This window comes from Procambarus clarkii, chromosome 47, assembly GCF_040958095.1.
Source record: "Procambarus clarkii isolate CNS0578487 chromosome 47, FALCON_Pclarkii_2.0, whole genome shotgun sequence".
NCBI lineage: Eukaryota > Metazoa > Arthropoda > Malacostraca > Decapoda > Cambaridae > Procambarus > Procambarus clarkii.
The window spans coordinates 20,906,019-20,926,101 of record NC_091196.1 but is presented as its reverse complement, the minus strand read 5'-3'; the positions used below and the strand labels follow the sequence as shown (position 1 = coordinate 20,926,101).

At 44.5% G+C, this 20,083-nt stretch overlaps 1 protein-coding gene across 1 annotated transcript in view; it reads left to right on the top strand.

Moving 5' to 3' along the window:
* Positions 1 to 8,738: 8,738 nt before the first annotated feature.
* LOC123762933 (uncharacterized) overlaps positions 8,739 to 20,083 on the top strand; it is a 55,910-nt gene continuing 44,565 nt past the window's right edge. The window contains exons 1-2 of the mRNA XM_045749737.2: positions 8,739 to 9,066; positions 17,922 to 18,229. Of these exons, the coding sequence (XP_045605693.2) occupies positions 18,166 to 18,229 (64 nt within the window). The 5' untranslated portion in view covers positions 8,739 to 9,066; positions 17,922 to 18,165. The remainder of the gene's footprint in view (positions 9,067 to 17,921; positions 18,230 to 20,083) is intronic.

Here is a 20,083-nt window from a genome sequence, read left to right as displayed (position 1 = left end):
TCCTTAACTATTCGGCCGCGATCAGAAGCTTCTCAGTCCTCTACTCTCAAAGACCTAGGAGTGAAATGTATCTACCCACCTTTACCTACACACGCCTCTCAACTGGTCACTTTTGGAGCCATTTCTAGAAAACTTCTCACTTTGCTGGAAGTGCAGTTGTGAGCAGGCGATGAGTCACAATAACGTGGCTAAAGTATGTTGACCAGACCACACACTAGAATGTGAAGGGACGACGACGTTTCGGTCCGTCCTGGACCATTCTCAAGTCGAATGGACCATTCTCAAGATCGACTTGAAAATGGTCCAGGACGGACCGAAACGTCGTCGTCCCTTCACCTTCTAGTGTGTGGTCTGGTCAACTGGGTATCTTGGTATATGCCATAGACATAACTATATTCAAAACCACGATAAATAATAAAGATGATTGGTTTTTAAGAATTCCGTATATGAACGGGCCAGGGGCACCCTGCACAGTGGTGCCCCTGGCACTACTGGGGAGGGCCCAGGGGCACCCTGCACAGTGGTGCCCCTGGCACTACTGGGGAGGGCCCGGGGGCGCCCTACTGGGCCACCGGCTAGGCACCTGGGCCATGATACCTGGTTGATACCTGGTTGATGGGGTTCTGAGAGTTCTTCTACTCCCCAAACCTGGCCTGAGGCCAGACTTGACTTGTGAGAGTTTGGTCCACCAGGCTGTTGCTTGGAGCGGCCCATGATGCTCTTGACAGTTACTTAACGATCGTCACTGAAAGTTCTTCACTGCCGAATCAGACCAATTAGGGTCATTAAGCAACAACAACCCGTCAGCTATCGTATATGCTATACGATAGCATATCGTATTTTGACGTAGACTTCACGTACAGCCAAAAACCGAGGTATTAAAAATGGCAGCGGCTCGCGAAATTGATGTAGTGACCCGTTTTCTGTTCTTGGGTCCTCGGGTTGGTTAGGTTCGGGCACTTGTGTACACCCCTTTATAGTGACGGTGGGAACGAACTGAAGCAACAACTAATTCATTATCCTAGGAAATATGCAACAGAATATTATGCAAACGAATAAATTACAAATAATTTGCACCCCTGCCCCCCCCCATAAAACAAATTAAAATAATTAATATATTATTAAGCAGGAGGTAAATTACAACAGCAGTTAATGACCAAAATAACAGATAAACAAGGCCGATACTCTATTCGTCGTTGTATAAACAGCAGATGACGTTTTTAATTGGGAATCGCATGCAGATACAATGTCAATAAATAAAATCAGTCCACACGTGTTAGACCCGTCAAGGCCGCGCCCACAGCGACGGTGCCAGGTCTCATTGTCACCCATGTGTCACCCTCTGAGGTGTGCCACTGGTGTGGTTCAGGGGGGGGGGTGGTAGTGGAGCCTGTTATTGTGGTGGTGGTGTTCTGCTGTTATTGTGGTGTTCTGTTATTGTGGTGGTGGTGTTCTGCTGTTATTGTGGTGTTCTGTTATTGTGGTGGTGGTGTTCTGTTATGCTAACTTAAAATCTTTATTAAAGTCTGTCTTTTTAATCATTGTTTCGCGTGGTACTGTATCTAAAGCTTAGCTAAAGTCGAGCTGCCGGTCGTGATGGTCAAGTGGATTAAGGCGTCTTGTACATACCAGTTGCGTTGCTTCTGGGAGTATGGGTTCGAGTCATTTCTGGGGTGTGAGTTTTCAGTTGCATATTGTCCTGGGGACCATTCAGGCTTGTTCGCATTTGTGTTCCTCACGTGTGCCCCAAAGAATGAGGTGATTTGGTAAAATGCTATGCCCAAGATTACTATCCGAGTGCCGGCGGTGGGGTGGTTCAAATAGCCTCGGCTATCACCTCATTATTGTCCGGTCGTGATGGTCAAGTGGATTAAGGCGTCTTGTACATACCAGTTGCGTTGCTTCTGGGAGTATGGGTTCGAGTCACTTCTGGGGTGTGAGTTTTCAGTTATATATATATATATATATATATATATATATATATATATATATATATATATGAATGAAAACTCACACCCCAGAAGTGACTCGAACCCATACTCCCAGAAGCAACGCAACTGGTAACTACAGGGCGCCTTAATCCGCTTGACCATCACGGCCGTCAAAAGGAAGTGATAGCCGAGGCTATTTGAGCCACTTCCCCGACGGCAACTCGGATGGTAATCTTGGGCATAGCATTTCACCAAATCACCTCATTCTTTGGGGCACACTTCTGGGGTGTGAGTTTTCATTCGCATATAGTCCTGGGGACCATTCAGGCTTGTTCGCATTTGTGTTCCTCACGTGTGCCCCAAAGAATGAGGTGATTTGGTGAAATGCTATGCCCAAGATTACCATCCGAGTTGCCGTCGGGGAAGTGGCTCAAATAGCCTCGGCCACACTTCCTTTTGACGGCCGTGATGGTCAAGCGGATTAAGGCGCCCTGTAGTTACCAGTTGCGTTGCTTCTGGGAGTATGGGTTCGAGTCACTTCTGGGGTGTGAGTTTTCATTCGCATATAGTCCTGGGGACCATTCAGGCTTGTTCGCATATATATATATATATATATATATATATATATATATATATATAATATATATATATATATATATATATATATATATATATATATATATATATATATATATATATATATATATATATAGGCATGAGAGAGAAGTGAAGTGAGGTACAATGACAAATATATGAATGGGATTAGGTGGATATAAATAAGAGCTGCATCATATTTTATTTTATTTTATTTATTTATATACAAGAAGGTACATTGGGTTTGTGAGAATACATAGCATAGTACAGTATTTACAATCTTGTAAAGCCACTAGTACGCGCAGCGTTTCGGGCAGGTCCTTAATCTAACAGATAATTTTAAGTAGGTAAATTCTAGCAGAATTAATAAAATGATAACAGATACATTGCAAGAAAAAAATGAGATGAAAGAGATTAGTAAGTATATTAAAGCACATTGGTATATTAAAGCTCTTGTTGATTACATTGACAACTTGATTGGTAATTTAAACAAGATTAACAGACACCATACAGCAGATTGATAGCACATATAAGACAGCAATGATCACAATGGTAAAGATGTTCGGATTGGGTACATAAAGCTAGGGAGATTGAGTAGCAATAGATACAATGCAATGTTAAAGCAACAAGGTAAAAAAAACTATGCAGATGAGATTAGGTACTTTTTAGTTTTGTTTTTGAATGATGCAAAAGTTGGACAGCTTTTCAATTCATCAGGGAGTGAGTTCCATAGACTGGGTCCCTTTATTTGCATAGAGTGTTTACACAGATTAAGTTTGACTCTGGGGATATCAAAGATATATTTATTTCTGGTGTGGTGATAATGGGTCCTATTACATTTGTCCAGGGAGAGTTTCAGAGCAGGATTTGCGTTTAAGAACAGCGTTTTGTAAATGTAATTGACACAAGAAAATTTGTGGAGTGAGATTATGTTTAGCATGTTTAGTGAGTTAAACAAGGGAGCTGAGTGTTGTCTGAAAGCAGAATTTCTTATTATTCTGATAGCAGATTTTTGCTGGGTGATGATGGACTTGAGGTGGTTTGCAGTGGTTGAACCCCATGCACAGATACCATAATTAAGATAGGGATAGATTAGTGCATAATATAGAGAGATGAGAGCAGAGTTAGGTACATAATATCTGATTTTGGAGAGATTTTGGATATATGGATAATAATAGCATAAGATAATGAATTAGTGAAACAAATGTGTATCAATGATCCTACTCAAATCGCCCTTTAACTGATCATTCAAAAATGGATCTAAATTATATAAACCACTGCTAATGTTTAAATTACATAATTTTGTCAGTAAATTACACAATTATGTGCGTGGGAGACATTTCTATTAGTTAGGGCTCTAATTCAGTAACCTTTGTCAACTCATAGAAAATGAACTTTCTAACTTTAGCAGGGACTAAACTAAATCTTCTTAGGTCTTGTGAAGCAACCAAAGTATTGTGTTCTAAGTTTTTCGACAGTGTATTAACTTGTCAAAATTCCTTTAATCCATGGTATAATCGATTATTCTAATGTAATTGATAATTTTAACAAATATTTTGATTTTGCTGATATTGTTCTATAACTCAAATTTAGAACGTGCTGAATTTACCTGAAGGTCTCCATCTCTAGTGGCCTCGACGGGTCCAGGAAGGCGACGGCTTCTTGAAGGTCCTTCATTATTCCAGTCATTTTTTCCAGATCAATTTTAGACTTTACCAATATCTTATTAACATGTTCGGCTCCGGCAGGTAGGTGGTTCCACGGGTTTATAACCCGATAGGTGAGAAAGCATCATCTGTATACTGTCTTACATAGTGGCTCGTTGGCATAGTGGCATAGTGCACACTAGTTTCTTTATCAGCTACCTCACCCTGTCAGAGTAAATGAGACAAATGTATGTGAATGCATGTGTGTGTGTGTATATATATGTATGTATATATGTGTGTGTATATGTATATGTATGGGTATAAAGTATATATGGAAGCTGATCAGAATTACACTTCACCTTTGTGAATGTACATTAATGACACTATGTAAAAGACACATCGAACACTTTATGTAGGGCATATGTAAATCTGTGTATCTATGTATTTACGTATGTAGGTTAGCTTAGCATTTTAAAAGCACCGAATCACCTTCTGTGGTTGAGTGTTCAATAAACCCTTGAACTATATGTTTAACACATCTCTAACCCTGTCCATGGAGGACAGAAGAAAATGTATATATGCTGGTTAGCATTGTAAATGTGTGGCCACGTCTGTGGTAGAAAATAATAATAATAATAATAATAATAAAAAGTGTCTCGTTAAGCTGGAAGCTGTTGCCGCTTATTCTCGTGTTACAATGTACCTTCTACAGAAGTGGCCTGGATTAACTTATAACAATTTGTTGAGTATTTTAAATGTCTCAATGAGGTCAGTCCTGTCATGTCTGATTATCTGTTATCATTTTATTAATTCTGCTAGAATTTACCTACTTAAAATTATCTGTTAGATTACGGACCTGCCCGAAACGCTGCGCGTACTAGTGGCTTTACAAGATTGTAAATGCTATGCTATGTATTCTCTCTAACCCAATGTACCTTCTTGTATATAAATAAATAAATAAATAAATAAATAAATAAATAAATAAATTTGAGTGTTTGCTAGTCGTGTGGCGCTCAACCGTGCTGGTATGAGAGCTGACTTAGTACTGGGATGATTTTTATAGCTGTGTGTTGATCTTTCTCCACAGCAGATATGTCATTTTAAATATAAGATATCTATGCTTGGGTGCTGTAAATTCAGACGTGGGGGGGGGGGAGGGGGGGAAGGCACAGCTATTGTTTGTTGTTGTTTCAGAGTTAGCTACTCAGAACGAAGTGTCCATGTAGCACGGGCTATGGCGAGCCCGTGAAAACACAGCTATTTAAACAGTTGAGTACCACTTTCTTTTCCTTGAACAATGGTGTGCAGGATGTATTGTTAATCTCCTAGATCCCCCCTGGGAATAATGCAAGAGTTTTAAAGTGCTTCTACACAAATGTCAAAAGGCTATTCAATAAATTGTTACACATTGTTTTTATATACTGAGGTTGAGAATCACGACATCATTGGATAAGCGAAATTTGGAGAAGAGAAGACCAATCACTAATTTGCATATTTGTTGGTGTAAAAAGAAGTAATTTAAAGCTCCAAATATGTGCAATGAGCCAGAATTAAGTATGCTGTTCCGGCATGGAACTCCAACCTAAAGAAAGACAACACAAAAGTTGAAAAAGTCTAGTTTACCAAGTTTGCTAAAAAGTTTACCAGTCTCCGTGGTGTAGTGGTAAGACACTCGCCTGGCGTTCCGCGAGCGCTTTGTCATGGGTTCGTATCCTGGCCGGGCAGGATTTACTGGGCGCAAATCCTTAACTGTAGCCTCTGTTTAACTCAACAGTAAAATGTGTACTTGGTTGTAACAACGATTCTTCGCGGCGGGGATCGTATTCCAGGGACCTGCCCGAAACGCTACGCGTACTAGTGGCTGTACAAGAATGTAACAACTCTTGTATATATCTCAAAAAAAAAAGTCGAAAGATATACAACAAGGGTCGTTCCTGAGCTACGAAGAAAGACTGAGGGAACTAGACTTCGCTACACTGGAGGAAAGAAGGATCAGGGCAGACTTGATGATAAGGCTTAAAGCTAAGAGGGACTGACAAATATAGAAGCATCATTCATAATAAGGAACAGTGGAACGAGAGAACATAATTAGATACTGGAAACCCAGATAAGATGGAGAACTGTCAGAGAGAACCTTTTCAGTTTAAAAAGGGGTAAATGAGTGAAAGGGGCTAGATGAGGAAACTCACGAAGCCTTTTCCATTCTCAGCATTAAATGTAAATATGATAAGAAAAATTATTGAAATGAATCATTGCGTTGAACTTCTGATAGTCGACAAGTCGACAGGCGGGGCTTAAGAGCAGATGGTCGACCATGCGAACACAACTTGGCCGATACACTCACTGAAAAAAAAATCGGAGCACTGAGGTGCCTCAAACGAGCAATCAAGGTTTGAGTCTCGTACCTTACCCCATGGTACAGGGGTAAGGTGCGCGGCTGGGAGGTCCCTGATGGCTGACTCCTGTCACCTTATTGCTCAAGTTGATTACCTTATTAATATATATATCACGTTCGTGTGATTTAAGAACATAAGAACAAAGGTAACTGCAGAAGGCCTATTGGCCCATACGAGGCAGCTCCTATTTATAACGACCAAATCCTACTCATAAATGTCCAACCTACGCCTGAAACAATCGAGGAACCCCAAATTTGTACTCAAATTTGTTTGAGTACATTCGCAGTCGTACACACTATCGACCTGGTGAAGAGCTAAACCCATAAATTCACAAGAAAACCATAAGGGTAAAATAAGATGATGACAATTTGATGTCATCTTATGATGACAATCTCACACCACAACCTACAACAACATCCCTGGATGTGTATACACTCTGGAGCCCCCATTAGGCTGGTGGAGCCTCACTCGTCACTGGTGGCGATTGACACAAGCAGCAGGCCGCACCTCTCTACCCCCTTGATCAAATAAAAACATTGCTCACATCTGAACACTCATTTACGACCAACGATCACATTCATTAAAAAAAAATTACCACTTATGGGTTATTTGACCACAATCGGCTTGAGAATGGTCCAGGACGAACCGAAACGTCGTCGTCCCTTCACCTTCTAGTGTGTGGTCTGGTCAATATACTTTAGCCACGTTATTGTGACTCATCGCCTGCACTTACAGGCTATTCATCCCCGTGCCACCTCTTGGATGACTTAATCTTCATCAATCAATTAATCTGAACACTCATATACAGCCCCGCTCCTGTGCCAGGTAAGTCCACTACGGGCTCACCATAGCCCGGGCTACTGGCAACTCTTTGTTCCGAGTTGCTGCTGAGTCTGAAACAGCAACATGTGAACACTTGCTACATTTAAGCAGATGTGAGCGCTCGTCTCACCCCCTGCCCCAGGCCACCACGGCCGCACGCTGTGGGATCTCTCCTGAGCAGTAATCACCCACCTGCGACTGTCCCCTCCGCTTCCATAAACACCGGCAGTCCGTACCCACTACCTACACGGCAGTGGGTACGGACTGTTGATGAGACCACGGGGTAAACCTATTGTTCCGGCCCCCCCGGAGGGCATCCCCAGGTAACGGGTCGACGAGTGGCCGTGTGTACTCACCTAGTTGTACTCACCTAGTTGTGTTTGCGGGGGTTGAGCTCTGGCTCTTTGGTCCCGCCTCTCAACCGTCAATCAACAGGTGTACAGATTCCTGAGCCTATCGGGCTCTGTCATATCTACACTTGAAACTGTGTATGGAGTGAGCCTCCACCACATCACCCCCTAATGCATTCCATTTGTCAACCACTCTGACACACTCTGACAGTGTGGGAGCTGTAGGAGGATGGTGTGGTAAGCAGTGGTGGAAGTACCATGCCACCCCCACAGGTATCTCTCAGAATGTTTGGTAATATGTTTATTGTTTGTGATGTGTGTCTATGTATGTATTAACACGATGAACTGAACTGGGTGAGAATAGCTTGAGCTACCTCATCCCTTTGTGTGTATTTTACATCAATAAACTTATTTCAATTTCAATCCCCCACAGGTGTTTACACCTGCCTCCTCTTCCCTACCGGAACGTTACTCCTCGTCTTTCACCAGTTCCATTGTTTTGTCATAAAATCAAACATCTGTAGTATTTATGCTGGGAGTGAGCTTAGTATGACTGGACCTGCCCGGGCGGACACGTGTGTCCTGCTGCGTGATAGAGGCAACAGATGCGCGGCAAGACTTTGTGTTGATAACTCACAAGACCGTTCATTCATTGAGCATCCCCTGGAGATTAAGAACACCGCTCCAATAACTATTCCTTTACCCCTTAACTGTGTAGTAACCTCGTGACCGGAATATTGTGGCAGCGACCGATGGCTGGCGATACAAACCTGTTCCACAGCCAGGTGCCACCTACCTTTTACCCCTCACCGCTCCTCTCCCATCTCTCCCTCGTGTGGACGACACTCCTTGTATACTGTATTCCCCTTTGTGATACTGGAACTTGATTTGCGAATGTGTTGTGGGGTATAAAGCCTAACATGGCGTAGAACATGGTGCATAATATTTGAACCAGTGGGTTTGTGTGGCGGGTGGGGGAGGTCTGGCGGCACAGGTGAGATGCTCAGTGTGTGTGTGTTAGGTGAAGGGCTCGCACGTGTCCCTCGAGCTGCGTACTACTGCCTCAGTGCTCGCTCCTCCTCGCTTCTCATTCTTAAGAAAAAAGAGAGACTAGCTTTGCAGATATTTTAAATACAGTCTGAAAAGTGTCTTGTGTGTTTTTTGTAGTTGTGAGAGGTTGGCCGCGGGTGTTGAGAACTGGTGTTGCAGGTGTCGTGCCCCAACGTGACAGGGAGTAAACTTCGCGGTAATTCGCGTCCCTACACACTAACAACTAGTCATTGACATCTCTTACGATAATAGTAATACGCAAATAACAAAGAGGCTGGTAAGTAAATATTGCAAGCACGTGTCCGTGTGTAGTGGTGGTAGTAGTAGGGGGCCCAATATGAATGCCTTCATATGAATGAGCTCCATGGATGAGAATACATATGAATGTATTCATATGGATGAACTGGACGGGACGTAGTCAAACATTATGGGTCAGTATATAGAGCTTCCCGGGATCACCTCCTAGCCCTTGTTTCAGTAATTAGCCGTTTGCTAACGAGTTTTTCTTGTGTATTACATAACAAGTGGACACGTTGTACCGTGAGGCGTCGCGTCAAGGGTAACAGAGTACTAGCAGCCGCGGATGGTCAACTAGCCTAGTAATCTGATGATTGATTGATGAAGATTAAGCCACCCAAAAGGTGGCACGGGCATGAATACCCCGTAAGTGGTGGCTCTTTTGAGCCATTACCAGCATCAAAAGATGATACTGGAGATCTGTGGAGGCGCAACTGCACCCTGCGTGACGGAGATGTCTCCCGGACCAAATGGTGACCAAATGGTCCCTAGTAATCTCCTTGAACATTTTCACCAGACGGACACAGCCGCCACGATGGTCGCCCACAACATGTGCCGTTTTGATATTTGTTTTTGTGGAGGTGTATATGAGCGTGTTTTTATATATACACAAGAATCCAACGGAGCAAACTGCATTGTCATAGTGCAAGGGCGAGAGGAGGGTGCTGAGGCTGTGGGTACTGTTGGGGGTATACCACAGACCACAGTTATATTTCATTTAAACTTGCTATTTGAAAATGCGTCGGGGGGTGGGGGTAGAAATAGCCTAAGCTGTTCTATCCCTTTGAGATGTATTTATTGCTTATCTCAATAAACATACTTGAACTTAAAAATGCAATCCTGTTTTTTTGTTTTTACAGAAAGTTGGATACAACAATACAGTAGAAGATTTTGACAAAATTGAACTAGAATATATACTGACAGTACTCTAACGAAGGAGTTGCAAACTTTGAGTATTTGATTGGCAGTTTGTGATTGATTCAGGTTACTTAGGAAACAACATAATGCAGCTCGTTCCTCGATTTACCATGACGTTAAACAATGCAACTGATTTCAGACCGATGCGCATATAACGTCAATATTGCGGTGCTTTAATTATGTACTAATAAGTAGTCTCTAACCCCCCCCCCCCCTCTTTACGATGAGGTACACTGCATTACTGTTGTTTGGTTAGGATTAATTAAGTAGAAGTGACTGCATTCGCATGCAGGCGATGAGTCACAATAACGTGGCTAAAGTATGTTGACCAGACCACACACTAGAAGGTGAAGGGACGACCACGTTTCGGTCCGTCCTGGACCAAGTCGATCACAATCGACTTGAGAATGGTCCAGGACGGACCGAAACGTCGTCGTCCCTTCACCTTCTAGTGTGTGGTCTGGTCAACATACATTAGCCTCGTTATTGTGACTCCTCGCCTGCATATGGAGAACAGTTTGCTAATTTGGGGATGGGAGGGGTTAGGCAGGTAATTACAGAACATGGGGGTGATGTCACCGTGTGGCAGACTAACCTAAAGTTGGATTACATGGCATGATTGTTGTTCGTTTCGTGTATTTGTCAGGCGATACCGTATACTTCAAACATTTTTGTTAGATCTGTTTGTCGTTTGATTTCTAGAACGATTGACATGAAATTTACAACACCTGTGTGTTTAAGAGGTTGTTGTTGTTAATTTGACAGTCATGTTTAGGACCATTTGTCAAGTGTGCGTGCAATTAGATTTCTGCAATTTTCTAAATAAATATGTTTTAAGATCACTTTAAATTTAGTCTCTTAGGGCAAATGTCTTTTAACTGTCATGTAGAATAGAAAGTTAATTTTTTGTAACACAAAGATGTATGTAGTTAGGCTTATAAGGTAGTGTGTGTTAATTATATTGGAATCTGTTATACAGAATTTTACTTAAAACGTTGTAGGCCTATGAATTTGATTGTGTAGTATCATATATCGTTAAGTTGGATTAGGGCGTGGCTATGACAAAGGAAACAGAGTTATTATAAATGGGGTTAAGTCAGAGTGGGAAAATGTTGTAAGTGGAGTGCCTCAAGGCTCTGTCCTGGGACCTCTGTTGTTTATAATATATATAAATGATTTAGATTCAGGTTTGAGTAGCAACATTTGCAAATTTGCCGGTGATACAAAAATCGGTAGGGAAATCAACACGAAAGAAGACTCGCTATCACTTCAAGTTGATCTAAATAGGGTTTTGAAATGGTCAAAAGATTGGCAGATGCGGTTTAATGCTGATAAATGTAAAGTTTTGAGGCTAAGTAATGATGATAGTTACAATATACGAGCTAGATGGTGAAGTCGGATTGCGAAAGGGATCTGGGAGTTATGATTAGTAAGAATTTAAAACCAAACGATCAATGCATGAATGTTCGTAATAAGGCAAATAGGACACTTGGATTTATTAATCGAAGCGTTAGTAACAAGACACCTGGTGTTACTTGTTACTTCAGCTATATCTTGCTCTGGTTAGGCCCCATTTAGATTATACAGTTCAGTTTTGGTCGCCGTACTATAGAATGGATATAAATTCACTTGAATGTGTCCAGAGTAGGATGACAGTCAATTCCCCAAATTAGAAATCTTTCATATGAAGAAAGATTAACAAAGCTTAAATTGCATTCACTGGAAAGGCGAAGAGTTAGGGGTGACATGATGGAGGTTTACAAGTGGATGAATGGACACAACAAAGGGGATATTAATGGAGTATTAAAAGTATATCAACACAAAACGGAACGCGAAACAATGAGTATAAATTGGATAAGTTTAGATTTAGGAAAGACTTGGGTAAATACTGGTTCGGTAACAGGGTTATTGATTTGTGGAACCAATTACCACGAAACGTAGTGGAGGTGGGGGTCCCGTCGATTGTTTCAAGCGTGGGTTGGATATGTATATGAGTGGGATTGGGTGGTTATAAATAGGAGCTGCCTCGTTTGGGCCAATAAGCCTTCCTGCAGTTACCTTTGTTATGTTCTTATATGTAGTAATGTTATGTTCTTATATGTACAGATTCTAACTAATGTACACATTAGTTAGAATCTGTTATGTCAATGTGTGTGTGCCCGTACGTGAACTAGGCTATTTTTGTGGTCAAGAAATTGAATAATTATCCTTAAAGTTTATTATCATTATTACTAACGCCGGTATCAAACATATAGGACAATTATTTAGTTTATTTCCTTTCCAATTTTAATATTGGCTTAAGTGAGTTGCTTAGTTGCCGTGCGCTAAGGACTAGACTAAGGACCTCGTTCTGTTTTTAATAACGTGTTAAATATATATATTATCTGAAGCTTCTGGCGGATGGTTAGAGTTTGTCTGGTCAGGGTGTGTTTATGCTGGTTTGTATAGTTTTGTTGTGTGTGTGTGTGTGTGTGTGTGTGTGTGTGTGTGTGTGTGTGTGTGTGTGTCGTTTTGTGGTCTGATGTGTGTATCGTTTTGAGGCTTTTTTAATTAATTTTTTTTATCATTGTCGCCCATGCAGCTGGAACTGAAGGCCTTGTTCATCATTGAACATTTGCTCATTGTCGTGTTTCAGACGTCAATGTCAAATAGAAGGCCCATCTTTTCAGTAAACATTTTGGAAGAATTTGTTTAAAGAAATCTTTGAGGATGGATTTAACGTTAGGAGTAATTTATTTTTCATATTATTGTTGCAAATTTATTTCATATTTCTCTGTAGCCTAGTCTGCATAATATTCTGAAGGTTATGTGGATTTACAACCATTTATTGAAGTCCGTTCTCAGGGTAAAGTGATTTCAGTCACCAAATCAAATTATCTAGATATTTGTTATGGTCTGAAAGCATTATTAAAGTTCCAATAATTGTATTCTGTGCTTGCAAACTGGCAAGTAAACCTTTGTCTTAAACAGAGAATATTTTCAAGTTATAACTATATTGTATTGTACATCAATGATTTAATAACTGTATTGTATTATAAATCATTGATTTAAAATATAACAAGTTTATGGTAAACTCGTTTTCTTTCATAGTTTTTACTCTTTACTTTCTTCAGGAGTAAAGAATTTAGAGAATTTAGAGAATTTAGAAGAATTTAGGGAGCCGGTCGGCCGAGCGAACAGCACGCGGGACTTGTGATCCTGTGGTCCTGGGTTCGATCCCAGGCGCCGGCGAGAAACAATGGGCAGAGTTTCTTTCATCCCATGCCCCTGTTACCTAGCAGTAAAATAGGTACCTGGGTGTTAGTCAGCTGTCACGGGCTGCTTCCTGGGGGTGGAGGCCTGGTCGAGGACCGGGCCGCGGGGACACTAAAGCCCCGAAATCATCTCAAGATAACCTCAAGATAACCTGAGTATGTTTGTTTATATATATCTTAATTTAAATTAACAATGGAATTGGCCCAAGATTTTTCACCGATTGCCATTGTGACGGTAAAGCGTTGGTGTTCGGCTGTTTCAAAAGCTAGGGGCAGGGCCTCGTCACATAAAGGAAAAAAAAGAGAAAAGCTGGAACTTTCGTCTGTGGTAAGGTAATGGGAAGACACACAAAACACAAGTAAATTTAACAATGAAATTTTAATTACTGTTAGAAAAGCAAGACATGAATAAAATTGAGTATAAAAATGTAACAGACAAGTCAACAAACAAAATAATAAGAATCACTGGCAAATGAAAAGTTACGTTAAGACAAGTGAGTAATAGCAAAGTAAATGGAGCTGGAATATTGGCTTCGAGCTGCCACCTCCCTTAGTACACGTAAGCCAAGGCTTAGTCTACCAATGAGACGTGTCAACTGCAAGGAGCACTAGGATATTCTGCCTTCTCTGGGTCGTTGTAGCCCAGACATCAACTCGTGGCGGAGGGTGGTGGGGCAGGTGCGACTGGACACCAGCCAATCAGCGACAGGCAGGCGATGGACAAGCAGTTTGCCGGTTAACGGTGGCGGGGGCGAGCAGGTGTGCTGGATACGTTTTGCTCTCTGGGCAAAACGTTTTGGAGATACTTGTTGGATATATCTTCTATATTATTTGTTGATGTGACATACTTTGGAGGGAAGAGCAGGCTCAATCTCTCTTGAAAGAGATTATCGTCACACCATATACATGAAATGTGTTCCATTTCGAGAATTAGGCACGTTTTGTGTCGACTGTGACTCTGCACATGTGACTGATTTCTCTGCACTCTGGCGCTTTGCTTGCATGCACACACACACATGTTGCATGATTATATTATCTCCGTTGCTTTAAGGGAGAGGAACAAAAGCAAATATAAAGTGTGTACAATGATGACAAAGCGATGCCAGTATGCGGATGTGGGGGGGGGGGGGTATAGCTTTAGGAATTGCAAGGGGGGGGGGGCATGGAGGGGTCAGCTTATTGGAGAGGAGATAGGAAGGTGGAGGTGAATGGACCCGTGCCACCCCCCCCCCCCCTCACTCACTCCCTCCTCCCGCCGTCCCTACCCCCCCCCCTCATTGCCCCATCACTTCCCCCCTCCCCTTCATTCCCCCCTTAATTTTTTTGTAATTTTTAGTTTACAAATGTCAAACTTTGGGAACCATCACAGTTGATTTATACTCTTAACTGAAGAAGAATCGTGTAATTCTGGTTTAAATAGGAATCGGCTTATCTTTATTTTTTTTCCCACATGCCCACTTGGACTGCCATCCCCAACGATCACAGTGTATTGGTACGACAGTAACAGCTTTCAAGGCACTTGACAATGTACAAACAAAACTCTGAGAAAACACAACTTCTACGCACCGCTAGACCATCACATAGATATCCAGGGGCCAGATTCACGAAGTGGTTACGCAAGTACTTACGAACGTATACGTCTTTACTTAATCTTTGACGGCTTTGGTTACATTAATTTATCAGTTTACAAGCATGACAACTTCCCAATAAACTGTTATTGTTTTAAACAGCCTCCTGGTGCTTTGGAGCTCATTAACTGTTTAATAATTGTAAACAAAGCCGCCAAAGATTGAGAAAAGATGTACAGATTCGTAAGTGCTTGCGTAACTGCTTCGTGAATCTGGCTCCTGACCAACAACACCGAAGTAATTGAGAGATACCACGTGTACGGAGGATTAGGTATAGGTACATATTTCACTACATATTTCTTACAACTACACATTTCCAACTATCAACAGACAGTCTACACTTAAATACATGTTATAATCTTTAAGACCAAGGTCGGGTATCGAGCCACGCCTCGCCTACTGCCCCAGCCAACATCGACTGGATAACACCAAACTTCACTTTATCCTTCTGGATTATATACACTAGTCCGACGACAAGTTACAGCCCCGCTTCTGTGCCAGGTAAGTCCACAACGGGCTCACCATAGCCCGTGCTAATTAGAATTTTTTGGTTCCAAGTAGCGAATCTTAAAGAAATACACTAGTCTGTCATTGGTGTTGGGAGCGCTTGTTCTAATGGTGTCCACCGGGGTGGATGGGATCCACTACTCTATACTTCCATCTGAGAGGATCCAGTTGGGGGCGCTGCAAATGCCAGGCATTATTCTGTTATTTATTGTGTCTGTGAAGGAAATGTAGGGCCCAGAGGTCACCCATGTCACGCTCTGGCTTGTGTATGTATAGGCTACACATGCATAAATATACATACACATGTATATACACTTGTATACGCATCCGTGTTGGTACACAGCCTGAGAAGAAAGGTTGCGTAGGTATGAAGGTCAGCTGGTGGTCACGAGGCTGGCTGAGTGTAGGCTGGTGGTGGCATACTTTCACTCTTCTCACTCTCACATCTATACTACATCCCCCCCTTACCCTTCCCCCTCACCTCCCCATACCCTCCCTTTACCCTCCCCCCTCACCTCCCTTTACCCCCTCCCCCATCACCTCCCTTTACCCCCTCCCCCATCTCCCCTTGACCCCCTCTTCCCCCCCATCCCTCACCCCTCGTATATAGTTGTAATGACTTGGGGCAATTACCTTAATCCCCCCTCCCCCTCACTTCCTATCTTCCCTCACTCCTCCCCTCACTTCCTATCTTCCCTCACTCCCCCTCCCCCTTTCCTATCGTCCCCCACCCCCCTCCCTTCCTATCTCCCCCTCACCCCATCCCTATCTACCCTCTTCTACCTGCAACAACTAATTAAGGAATACAAACGGCTTCTCCTCTAGTACTCTCCAGAGCCCCAGATAATTACCCTCAGCGCCCCCCTCCCTCCTCACCCTTAATGGTCGCGCAGCGAGCCACCTTCCCTCTCCGAAACCTCTCCATCATCTCTCTCTCTCTTTATTTCTCTTCTCTCTTATTTTCCTATTTTGCCATTTTACTGAGATCATTTTCTTCCCTTCTCCCTCGTGTTCAGGGGAACTGCCTCCTGTAACGACCGGAGACAACGACCTGGAAGTGGATGCAACACTAAGCCTAACTGGTGAGCACATATGAATACATGAACAGTTTTCATAAGACGGGAACAAGAAGCCGGATGCCTATCTTGTGTAGGATTATCCTGAGTGGCCGGATACCATCAGCTGTGTACTCTACGCTGGAGAGAAAGTCAGCACATTATCCAGCAACCTAAATAAGGAGACATTTAATACGTCTGACCAGTGCTAGGGTACGCCGGTCCATCCTGGAACCCCTCCCCGCCCCCCTTGGTTCCATCTCAGGAAGGTCTTGAGTGCAGTCACGGATGATAAGTCACTTTTAATTAATGTGTCAACTTTTGATAGGTAAATTTATTTGATAGGGAGGAGTATGACAAACAGTTCTGAGGCGTGAACTTCCACATATCCGGGTACCTATTTTGAATACACAATCGGTTGAAATTGGCAAACGGATATGTGGGATTGGGTTGTGGTTTGAAGGAGCACGTGGTGAGTGTGTTGTGTTCACTACACGGGGGGGGGGGGAGTTGTGAGGCGCCCCTCCACCACCCTCATTGGTGAGGCTCATCTCATCACGACTCACTCCAGGACTCCAACTTACTGTAGTATTTATGGAGGACTCTCGCGAATTTTGATGTATCCCCTCCCACCCCACCCACCTCTTCCCTCACTGTGAGGAGTGAGGGAGTGAGACAGGGGCGCTGTGAGGAGTGAGGGAGTGAGACAGGGGCGCTGTGAGGAGTGAGGGAGTGAGACAGGGACGCTGTGAGGGAGTGAGTGAGACAGGGACGCTGTGAGGGAGTGAGACAGGGGCGCTGTGAGGAGTGAGGGAGTGAGACAGGGGCGCTGTGAGGAGTGAGGGAGTGAGACAGGGACGCTGTGAGGGAGTGAGTGAGACAGGGACGCTGTGAGGGAGTGAGTGAGACAGGGGCGCTGTGAGGAGTGAGGGAGGGAGACAGGGGCGCTGTGAGGAGTGAGGGAGTGAGACAGGGACGCTGTGAGGAGTGAGGGAGGAAGACGGGGGCACTGTGAGGAGTGAGAGAGACAGGGCCGCTGGTAAAGGAAGTCAGGACTCATGGTTATCCCACTCTGGTTACGACACTCCGTCAGTGTTGGGTCGGGGAGGCAGGAAGACCGCTCACCAGTTGTTCCTGGACTCACTCTGCAAAAACTTGCATGCTTGTATTTTTTTGGTATACTCTCTGACCTTCATAATCACTTGTGCGGAGTGTTGCCGGAGACTATGCCGCTCCCGCCTGTACACTTCCGCTCAGGCACAATACTAAGGTGGAAACAATATAGTTCAGTTACCGTTGAAAGCGGGAAAAAAGGGTCGTGTCCTTTGTGTTCCAGAAACATTTTGTATCATTTCGGATTTAAATATGAGTGGCCGTGCTGGGCGTGGAAGACACCTGCCGCCCGGGAGGAATGATAAGTTGACGCTATCTTGTGCCTCAAGGTGACTTATTGACAGTTCTTGTTTGTTGCAGGTGAACCCGGGATGGAGGAGTACCGCGAGGCGGCCCAACACGTCGTCTCTGCGGCAAGTGGCCGCGGCAACTAGCCAGTGTGGCCGCCCTCCGCCACACTATATACTACTTGGACGTCCAAGGATGTCAAGTGCCCCCAGCGCCACCTGGCGGTGATCCTGGTGGAGCCAAGCCCGTGAGGTCTGGCAGTGTGTGAGTGACTCGGAGAGCAACAGGACAAGTGCAAGTGTGTCGACCAGAGGACATGACCGCCATGGCCACCTACCTCCCACTAATCTGTCTCCTAGCAACGTTCTCCCCTCGCCCAGGTACGCCCACGTCCTCCCCTCGTCCAGGTACGCCCACGCCCTCCCCTCGTCCAGGTACGCCCACGCCCTCCCCTCGTCCAGGTACGCCCACGCCCTCCCCTCGTCCAGGTACGCCCACGCCCTCCCCTGCAGATGCCCTCAGCGTCCAGGTAAGCGCATGAGCGCATGTAATGTTGTGGCTACAGACACAACCCAGCGGTGTTGTGACTAAGAGTATTAATGCACTCTCACGTTCTCACTCCAGTAGTGTAAACAGCTGGGTGGGCGCTCGTCAACACCATCATATTTACATAGATGTTCCGTTCCCAAGACCAGTAAGATTTGTGTCCGGTTCCATAGAGCTGCGGAACATTGAATGTTACTGGTGGTGGGGAACAGTGCGCCAGGGGCCCTTCAGCAGTCTTGGGATGGTCTCACGTACGTGCACATGGTAGCAGGGCCCCCTGCACGACCCAGGGTAATGGCTCTCTTGAACCTCCCGCTCACCAGAACCATGGATTATTTACAATCTTTTTAAGTATGAACATTTACTTCAAAAATGATGAGTCGTTAGACATGATGAAGCAGGAAATGTGCTGGATTTTGAAAGATGTAATGATCCGAGTATAATTTTGATCATTACATTAACTATGTAATTTTTATGTTATTTTAACATAACAATACGTGACAGATCATTCGTGATAGCTACCATCTGCACAAGTTACTCCTGGCCCAAGTTTACCTCTCAGCCTACACTTGGGAGTGTAAACTCACTCTACACTGTACAGTAGAGTGTACAGAGTACTCATTACACACTGTAAAAGAGTGTGTAGTGAGATTTTCGAAGGTGCTCACTGTAAAGCCACAGCTGATTATAATTATTTGTTATCGTCTTACATTACGCTATATACGAGTGATAATAGAATGGTATAGATGGGTGTGGCTGGTGTAGAGCCTGCTCTAGGGGGTGTGTGGCTGGTGTAGAGCCAGCTCTAGGTGGTGTGGCTGGTGTAGAGCCTGCTCTAGGGGGTGTGTGGCTGGTGTAGAGCCAGCTCTAGGGGTGTGTGGCTGGTGTAGAGCCAGCTCTAGGGGGGGTGTGGCTGGTGTAGAGCCAGCTCTAGGTGGTGTGGCTGGTGTAGAGCCTGCTCTAGGGGTGTGTGGCTGGTGTAGAGCCAGCTCTAGGGGGGGTGTGGCTGGTGTAGAGCCAGCTCTAGGTGGTGTGGCTGGTGTAGAGCCAGCTCTAGGTGGTGTGGCTGGTGTAGAGCCAGCTCTAGGTGGTGTGGCTGGTGTAGAGCCAGCTCTAGGTGGTGTGGCTGGTGTAGAGCCAGCTCTAGGTGGTGTGGCTGGTGTAGAGCCAGCTCTAGGGGGTGTGTGGCTGGTGTAGAGCCAGCTCTAGGGGGTGTGTGGCTGGTGTAGAGCCAGCTCTAGGGGGGGTGTGGCTGGTGTAGAGCCAGCTCTAGGGGTGTGTGGCTGGTGTAGAGCCAGCTCTAGGGGGTGTGTGGCTGGTGTAGAGCCAGCTCTAGGGGTGTGTGGCTGGTGTAGAGCCAGCTCTAGGGGGGGTGTGGCTGGTGTAGAGCCAGCTCTAGGGGTGTGTGGCTGGTGTAGAGCCAGCTCTAGGGGGGGTGTGGCTGGTGTAGAGCCAGCTCTAGGGGTGTGTGGCTGGTGTAGAGCCAGCTCTAGGGGGTGTGTGGCTGGTGTAGAGCCAGCTCTAGGGGTGTGTGGCTGGTGTAGAGCCAGCTCTAGGGGGGGTGTGGCTGGTGTAGAGCCAGCTCTAGGGGTGTGTGGCTGGTGTAGAGCCAGCTCTAGGGGGTGTGTGGCTGGTGTAGAGCCAGCTCTAGGGGTGTGTGGCTGGTGTAGAGCCAGCTCTAGGGGGGG